Here is a 9,876-nt window from a genome sequence, read left to right on the forward strand (position 1 = left end):
TTCGGCGGCAATGAACTGGAGTGACAGAGCTGCCGCCTGTCACTGTACGTGAGTACAAAAAAGAACAATATCTACAGTATAGAAGAACGAACGCATTTCTAGTTTAGCTAGTAACTAAGTTGAATTTATTATCTACCTATACGTGAATTATTCTAAATTTGGTGAATTATTATCTAAACCACAAGGTAACATACCATATATCTCTATTTGTTCATAAAAAACCTAATTATATGCTCTGTTAGTTGTCCATAATCGCTGAACATACCGGTCGTGTTTAGGATAACCTAAATTGGTATACGATCGCAGATCGCACCGAACCCGGTAAGCTACAAAAGATTAATTTTAGAGTTTCTTCGAACTAAATTACTTATGTTTACAGCATAGTACTGCGTCTAAAACCCGATTAAACTACCGGAGGAAAAGTGATAGGGAAACTAAACGTAAGTTTGACTCTATATACCACATAATGTTACACCCGTATTGACAGGGGTTCTCATGCCATGTTCTACAGAGCAATATAGTATACTTGTTTAGTCATCATATATATAATATCATGAACTCTCATTATGTATACTGTTTATAATTTACGTTACTCAATGCAGGAAATTTATAAACTCCCAATAAAGAGCCCTGACTACAAGTTGCTCTGGAGCTTACGAATTCGGAAGAATCCCCCTATCAATCCGGTAAAACGCCCGTCGAAGCGAACTTCGACAATAAATTCATATAGAAATTCCACCAAGGGTGTCTGAGGAAAAGTTTCCAAAAAAATCTTTAGAAACTCTTTCTTGAATTCTTTCAGGAATTCCTTGGGATTCTTTTACATAATCCTTCAGGGATTCGTTTAAAAATATTTCCAGGGATTTCTACAAGAATTAGATACATTTATTTATGCAATTCAGTATCCTAATTTATATTTTATCAAACTCATTTTGGTGTCATAATGGCCAATTTTTCCGAACTGGTTCATTATGCAACTGAAATGAGTTGCATTATGAAAAAATCATTGCATAAAATTTTGTATGGAACTCATTGCAAAACTCGATTTTTTCAGCACTTCGTATTTATCCAACGAGGCTTGCCGACTTGTGCTGAAAAAATCATCTTTTTGCAACTCGTTACATAAATAACTATTTCTGCAAAATTCCTACAAGGATTCTTTCAGAAATACCTCCATGGATGCCATTTAAAATTTACTCAGGAATTCCATCAGAAATATCACTAAAAACTCCTTCGGTAGTTCAAGGAATTCTTCATGAATAGGGGTAGCCGGGGCATAATTAGCAGGTGGGGCATAATGAGCACACGGTGCTCCATTTACCGTTATTATAAAATAAAATATACCATCAATACCTGAAACGCCATTCTCTTTATTTATCTATCCTACACTTCTGGACAAATTTTTAAAATCATCGTTGTTGGGCGAATTTTTGAGTTACACCCTTTTATAGGGCCTAGCCTCTAAAAAATCAAGTTTTCTATAGAATAACACTACATTTCATATCAGAATCATGAATGCCTTTATCAATAACATAAATTATCATGAATAATATTGAAATTTGGTAGTATGCATCTATATAAATATCGGTAGAGTGCATTTTGTATCAAAATTGGTCATTACGTCATTATACGGTAGGTGTTCTTAGGGCCTGTAGAAAGCTAACATTACATCGGTGTAACAAATTCAATAAATAGTTATTTATGTAACGAGTTGCAAAAAGTTGATTTTTTCAGCACGAGTCGTACATTTATCCAACGAGGCATGCCGAGAATTCTTTCAAAAATCTATAGTAAAGTTTTTGTAAAGTAGGAGAAACTTGTTCTTTGGTACAGGAAGTAAATTATTCTGAATTGACGTTTTTCAACTAGCAGTAGTAATTCACAAAAAAAAATTGAAAAAAAAAATACAAGCTCACGCTGGTTACGCCGCCGAATAGGGCAAACGGCATACCGCCGGCGTCGCCGCCGCCACTGTTTCGGTGCACACGTCTACTTCCTAGGATTTATTCCAAAATTTTCTCCGGGGTTTGCTATGTACCGTCGTTCGGGGTGACATTGGGCCTAGAGGGTAACATTGGTCCATCGATTCCACGGATTCAATATAAGTCAGAGAATCCAACGGTTTAGAAATTTACAATACCACACAAAAATTACTAAATGTGTTCTTCCGTTAAGCTAAATTGGCTCTAATATATCTAATTAAAGATAACTTGAGAACAGAAGTGGAAAATCTTTGGACATCAACACTAAAATTCATTGACATTGACGTAAAAAATTACATTTTTTCGAGAAAAATCCAAAAAGTGTCTATCCATGATAACTTTTTTCAACGTTCAAAAAGTATTTATGTTTTAATAGTTTGTGAAGTATTTGTGTATTGTTAGTGTACGTTCAAAATTTCATTCAATTCGGTTCACTGGTTTTCGAGACATGACAGCTCAAAAATGAGTTGTCTAAAAAATAGTGTTTTACCCGAACGGTTCTAACTTTGCGAAAGATTAATCAATCGAGCCCAAATTTGTACCAATGATGCACATATAACAGGTTGACAAACAGTCAAAATTTGAGATTTTTTGATGCACTCTATGAAAAGTTATAGCATGTTGAACTTTTTTGTGAGAGAAAAAAAAGTTGCCTATCCCAAACATTTTGACCATCCCCTGTATATCAGATTGTCAAGTAATGTTGCTTATGCAACGGCAAGGAAACACTGGTCCGTAATTTTAACTCGTGTATTTGGGTGATACGGTTAAAATTTTCCTAAAAATACATGATATTGAGCAACAACATTTTTGGTACATAATAGTAGTTTACGCAACAAGGTGCAGAATGAAGATTTTTACAGCACGAGTCGTACATTTATCCAACGAGGCTTGCCGAGTTGGATAATTACGACGAGTGCTGTAAAAATCGAGTTCTGCACCGAGTTGCGTACAACGTTGTTTGCACCTTCATAAATTACCACTTGAGGATAGTTTTTAACTAAACTTTTTCATCAAACTGCACACTGATGTTCATAGCCATGATTAAGGAAGTCTGATCATAGCAGGTTATACTGTGCAGTTGTCACAATTTTTCAAACCTGCGTCCATAAAGCATCAATAAGTTGATCAAAACTGAAAACAGTGCTGTAATGGTTCATTACGCAACGCAAAACAGTGCTGTAATGAACCATTACAGCACTGTTCATTTGGTGTGGGAAAGTAGGCCTTTTCCTGTCAGATTTGCGTGAAGTAAAATGGCCTATTACGATGAGAAGTTGCAAAAATCATCTTACGTTTTGTGGAAGTTTCCGGTTTACAAACTTGTTCGTCGGCACTGTTTGTTTGCACTTGTTTCGTTTTATGCCCTATATTAAATTGCGTGTTCAAATATTGAAGATTGATGAAAGAAATTCAACTATTTTTTACCTTAAGTTCCACGATTTCATTCCAACGTGGAGTGCACTTCTAGTGCAATTGCATGTGTGACCTTAATTCAACCTGTATATGACAAATTTTGTTTTAAATGCTAGTTCATCTATTTGTATCCTAATTCAAACCTACCGTATACTAAGCCACCAGTTTAAGTGAATTCTAAGGTAGCAAAGTAAGATGTATTCTAATTAAGGAACGTTTAATATAATAGTTTTTAGAAAATAGGTTTTAGATATAGACTGTACTGGTCGTATTTTTGTTGTTTTTATCGATTCTGCCTCATCATCGCGATCCGTCATATAGTTCTTTCCGTCACCGTAGGACCTCGCTAGCATCAGTGTGACAAGGTAGTATCTCATCAGGTATCTCTTCAAAGTGGTTGATCCGTAGGTGCGGTGTCGGACAGGGACCGTGCGCAACAGTCCCCCCCAGTAGTTAGACCATGGTCTGACTCACTCCTGTTTGCACCTACGTCCAATACTGCTAATTTAACAGCAGGTCTTTCGTACAATCCGGTTGCGGTCTGGACTACTGCTGACCGAACTTGACCATCACCGGAAGTCTTCACGGATAGCACCCTGCCTTTGGGCCAGCAGTTTCTGGGCATGCTTGGGTCGACAATTACAACGAGTTCTCCTACTCCAATAGGTCGCACAGGGTAGAACCATTTAGCACGTCTAGTAATTATGGGAAGGTATTCGGCTACCCAACGCTTCCAGAAGAGGTTAGCGAGAGCTTGTGATGCCTTCCAGGATCGCTGCAACTCCAACGGGCATTCGTCGTAAGGAACTAGCGGTTTCGATCCATCTGATGAGCCCAACAGGAAATGTATTGGTGTAAGAGCTGGTGATGAAGAGTCATCAACGGGGACATGCGTCAACGGTCGGCTATTAATTACATTCTCTACTTCAATTAAGTAGCTCCTCAACACCTCTTCAGTGGGTACTCGCTGTGGCTTGACTTTGTTCAGGATCTTCTTAACAGATTGTATTAGACGCTCCCAGCAGCCTCCCATATGAGGCGTCGCAGGGGGATTGAAGCGCCATGTTGTCACTGCCGTGGTGAATTCCGACATAAGTTTGTCCTGGTCTATCGCTGCAGCCGCAGCTTTAAGCTCCTTGTCTGCGCCTACAAAATTTGTCCCTCGGTCACTGATGATTTCTATTGGAGTACCTCGTCGAGCAAAGCAGTTTTTCAGTGCCAGAATACACGAGCTTGTGTTCATCGAAGCAGCCAGTTCGAGGTGTATTGCCCTGGTTGTGAGGCATGTTACGATGATGCCCCAACGCTTCTCGTGACGACGACCTACGACAACCAAGAGTGGTCCAAAAAAGTCAACGCCCACCTACGAAAAGGGACGTACAAATGCTGATAGTCTGGCCTTCGGTAGAGGGGCCATTACTGGTGGAACGGGAACAGCACGGTGTAGCTTGCAAACTTGACACTCTTGGCGAACTCGTTGACAAACAATACGAACTCGTGGGATGTGAAATTTTTTGTGTACCTCGTTCACGCAGGTCTCATGGCATTGATGATGATAGCGAATGTGAACGTTGTGTACTATAAGCGATGTGACCGGATGATTCCGTGGAAGTACAATAGGGTATTTGGTGTTGTCATCCAAGAAATTGCACTCACCTAGCCGACTCTGAATCCGCATTATACCTTGTTCGTCAATAAATGGACTAACTTTGAATAGAGGATTCCTCTTATGAAGACGACGATCTCCATCCGCAATTATCGCTAATTCATCTGCATAGACATCTTCCTGGGCTCGTTTGATGTGGAATAGTTCTGCTCCAAGAAGTTCATCTCGCGTGAGCGATCCGGTATTTGGTTGCTGGGCCGCCTTCCTCAACCGGATGTTACTTACGAATCGTTGAACGAAAGCGGTCACGCGTTGTAGGCGACACCATGATGAGTAATCCTGCGGTAGCAGGATGGTCCTAACTGCTCCTTCCGTGTGATGCAACACACTCGTGCGGATTTCTTCGACGGTTTCTACGTTGTTCAGAGACGACTTCGGCCAATAATCTTTTGATTTCCACAGAAATGGTGGTCCATTGAACCAACGGCTCTCCGGTGAGAGATCAGGTTTGTTCTTCCACTTTGTTCCATCGTCTGCTACGTTTATCTTAGTGCTCAGCCACCTCCATTCCTTGACATCCGTTGCTTCCAATATCTCTCCCACACGAAAGGCCACAAATTGAGAGTAACGCCTGTGGTCTGATTGTAGCCAGCACATAACATCTCGGGCGTCAGTCCAGTAGTACCGGCGAGCAATTTTTATAGAATGGCCAGCTGCTATACTACGGGCCAAACGTGTACCGATGACTGCCGCTTGAAGTTCGAGACGGGGGATGGAGACAAACTTTAGGGGTGCTACTCGGGTTTTGCTTCCAACAAGGGCGCAGTGAATAAGCCCATCCTTCTCGAAACGAAAATAGGAAACGGCTGCGTATTCTAGCTCACTAGCATCGACGAACGTATGGAGCTCGATAATGGCTTCGTCAATACTCGTCTCGGCCCGGTAATAGCAACGAGGGAGTTCCACTGATTCTAGCTCCGGCATAATGCGCAACCAAGTGCGCCACTTCTCCAATTTCTTTTCTCCGATTTCCTCGTCCCATTCTGTTTTTGCTCTCCACACCTCTTGAAGAAGTACTTTCAGGTACATCAAATAGTTGGCTATGAGACCTAACGGGTCGTAGATGGCCATCAGTGTTCGTAGCAAATCCCGTTTAGTTGGGTGTTTAGCACCGGTGAGAAGGTTCCTGCTACGATCCGTAGAGAGCTTGTAGCGAAAAACGTCCATCGTAGTGTCCCACCACATGCCGAGAACTTTCTCCATAGCCAGATCAGCATTCATTTCCATCGATTTTTCGTGCTTGGAATTTTCTCCGATTGCTTCCAAAACTGTCGACGAATTGGAAACCCAATTCCTCATGTGGAATCCGCCCTGTTGATGAACATATCGGACTTCGTTCGCCAGTTTTATCGCCTCTTCTTCCGTATCTACGCTTGTTAACATATCGTCAACATAGTGCCTATGATGAATCGCGTCAACAGCAGCCGGATATTCGCTTGCAAATCGTGTCGCATTCTTGTTCAGCACGAAGAGTGCAGTGCTGGGTGAACATGTAGCTCCAAATGTCACCACCTGCATAACGTAGTCACATGCTTCCGTTGTTCCATTGTTAGCGCACCATACGATCCGCTGACTGTCCTCATCTTCGGCGTTCATGCGCATCTGGTGGAACATTTCTGCTACGTCGCCTCCCAAACCAATCGAACGCTCACGGAACTTATACAGCACAGGTGGTAAATCATTTAACTGATCTGGGCCTTTCGCCAACACGGAGTTCAAGGAAACGCCTTTGAAGAAAGCGGCCGCGTCGAAAACAATTCGGACCTTCCCTGGCTTATTAGGATTAAACACAGGGAAAATCGGCAGGTACCATGTTCGATCCCCCGTTTTCAGGCTCTCGGTAGCTGTGAGCTTGCGAATGTAACCTTTGCGTTCGTAATCTGCCATTTTTGCTCGTAATGTGTCTGCTAATTCGGGCTCACGTTCCATTCTTTTAACCAAGCAGTCATGACGTCTTAACGCCATCGATCGGTTATTCGGAAGTCGCACGTCATCATATTTCCAGAGTAGCGCTACTTCATATCGGCCATTCTGGAACGTTGTAGTATCTTCCAGCTTCGCAAGAGCTCGTTCATTTTCCTTAGAGAGTAGTTGAGTTTCTTGTCCACGGATGCCTAAACTGTCGAGTGCAAAATAGTTCTTCACAGCTTCATGCAATTTGTCATCGGAATCGTGATAATGGAAGCAGATATGAAAACTTCGTGGGATTTCATCTGATGTCCTACTAGCTTCTGGTGGACAAACGCCATATACCGTCCAACCCAGATGCGTCTTCACTGCTACTGGTTCGTCGGACTTTCCCTCACGACCTTCCAAGGGATGCAGTACCTTAGCATTGCTCATTCCGATCAAGAGCTTTGGTCGAACGTTATAATAAGGTTCAATCGGCAGGCCTTTAAGTTGAGAATAACTTTCCGTTAGTTGGCGAGCAGGAAGAGATTGCGAAGGAAGTTTCAAATCCTTAACCGTGTAGACTTCCGATAAGTGGTGTTGGCTGCTGTTGCTGTGTGTGCCGGAGATCTTCAAAGAAACAATCGTGGCATCCTTCTCATAACGACATGTGTCAGCCGTCCAGCGCAAGCAAAGCGGATACTTTTCGCCCTGCAAGTTCAATTCTCTTGACAAACTCTCCTCCATCAAAATCAGGGAAGATCCACTATCTAAGAACGCATATGTACGCAATTCAATTCCCTGATGGTACAGAATAACCGGAATATATTGGAAAAGTACCGTTTTCTTCCCTCCTCGATGCGTGTTGCAAGATTCGGTTTCGGGACTGACCTTTTGCTGAGGAGTGCGGCTGGTGGAATTGGAAGATGACGCCTCTTGTTTATCCTTCGCATCATTGTGTAGAAGCCGATGATGCTTGTATGGACAGCCGTTTTTTCCACACGGTTTCGCCGACCTGCAAGGACCGCGATGATTGCATAAGCAACTACGGCACAGTTTATATTCTCGAAGCTTGTCCCAGCGGTCGGAAAGGTTGAATGACAAAAACTTTGCGCATTTCTCAACTCCATCACAATTCCCATGGCAGACGATGCAACCGCTATCACCTTCGGAATCCATCTCGATATGAGAGTTCAAGAACCCGTCGTCTCGTCGACTACGATGGGTTTTGTTTTCGGATGAACAAGAAAACTGTGGCATCGTAACAGCGCTCGCTGCTTCCGCTAGGTTGTATAACCAGTCGCTGAATTCAGACAACGTCACAGAACGGAGACCTTGTCGATGCGTTGCCCAATTTAAACGGATCATTGGTGGAAATCGTTCAGTTAAGCTGTGTAGCAGAGTGAGGTTACACAGGTGTTCCTCTAAATTGCAGGCTTTCACAGTAGCCACCATGTTACGCACAGCTAAAGCGAAATCGATCAGCGTACAAAGGCGATCCGCTTTGGGTGAAGGCAGACCGTTAATTTTTTGCAGCAGCGAATGCACTATGATCTCCGGGCGTCCAAAAAGCATCTTCAACGTGGAGAGGACTTGGTTTACATTACTTGGATGAAGCAGTTGACATTTCACCGCCTCCAGAGCCTTTCCTCTGAGGCATTTCTGTAGGCGAGCCATGTTTTCTTGAGGGGAGAATCCGCAGAGGTGGGTGGTATTCTCAAAGGAAGCGAAGAACAAGGGCCACTCTTCCGGTTCGCCGGTAAATGTTGGCAACTCCTTCGGTACAGCTTGACGAGCGGCGATCTGGCTTCTATTCAACAGAGCAGTCCCTCCCACTGCGGATGGCAAATCATGAAAATCATACGGGAAGTTCCCTGGAGCAGAAGGATGCGGAAGACCGACATATGGGGCAAATGCTGAAGCGTTTGGGGGGTGATTTGGCTGAGCAAATGGTGGAATATGCGAATATTGTCCAGCCCGAGGAATCGCAAATGTTGCATTGGGTTCTCGGCTAGATGGAAGGTGCTCAAATGTTGAAAGGTCCGAGCGTGGGTTGACTCGAGGTGCATCAATAGTTCGAAAATAGCGAGGATTCTGATCTGTAGGTTGACTCTCGATCGGAAGGTGCGCTTGTTGCTCTCTAGAACGTAGAATTGGCTCAACGCGATCTTGATGAACCATAGATGAAAAGAACGGTGAAGTACCGCGACGTTCGTCAATCTTAGGTGACGATTGAAAAACGGGAGGATTCCTTTCATCGTTGTCCACTGGGTCACTTGCGTTCCGATTACCTTGATTGCCGTCCTCTGATAATTGGAGCAACAGCTGGAACCTACGATGTAGGAATTTACGTTCGATGGCTTCTTCTTCTTCCAATAGCTGGATTCGGAGTTCATCCGGGAGTTTTTTCACTAAGTCGGGATCTATAATAATTTCACTGGAAGCTGGGGGTACGTTTGGATACAAATTCGTTGTTTGTTGAGTACGTGAAAGGGAAGCGTGTTGTTGATTTGGAGATTGTGGAGGACGTAGGAGAGGCGGTAGTGAGTTCGTCGATTGTGCTGTTCGAGGACGAGGTGTCGGTGGTTTGGAATTTAGTGGGCTCTGCGATGGAGTTCGTGGTGTCGGTACCGGTGTGGGCAGACGATGGACTAATTGCGGAGGCAGTAAAGACTGTTGGTGATGTAATGGCTCACCTGTTAGAGTTCTTGAGTGCGATGGTGCTGGAGCAGGAACTCTAGCGAGGACGCATTCCCGGCAGCTCCAACCATGATTCACATTCTCAGTGACTCCAGCGCAAGGGAGATGGAAACACCGCTCGCATTCGTCGCAACTGATCATATCGTTGCTATCCGGCAGCCGGCATAGTGGGCAGGACTGTTGCAAACTGATATCCGCCATCGAATCACAGGATGGATTCAT

General features: G+C 43.5%; 1 protein-coding gene across 1 annotated transcript; it reads right to left on the reverse strand.

Annotated features, from left to right (window-relative positions):
* Positions 1 to 4,037: 4,037 nt before the first annotated feature.
* On the reverse strand, positions 4,038 to 9,876 carry LOC134289570 (uncharacterized). The gene is made up of 4 exons (XM_062855563.1): positions 9,651 to 9,876; positions 5,055 to 8,789; positions 4,123 to 4,721; positions 4,038 to 4,052 (listed from the first exon to the last, which is right to left on the reverse strand). The coding sequence occupies exons 1-4, from the start codon at positions 9,874 to 9,876 to the stop codon at positions 4,038 to 4,040; spliced, it is 4,575 nt and encodes a 1,524-aa protein (XP_062711547.1).

Source organism: Aedes albopictus, chromosome 1 (assembly GCF_035046485.1).
Source record: "Aedes albopictus strain Foshan chromosome 1, AalbF5, whole genome shotgun sequence".
In the NCBI taxonomy this organism is placed as follows: domain Eukaryota; kingdom Metazoa; phylum Arthropoda; class Insecta; order Diptera; family Culicidae; genus Aedes; species Aedes albopictus.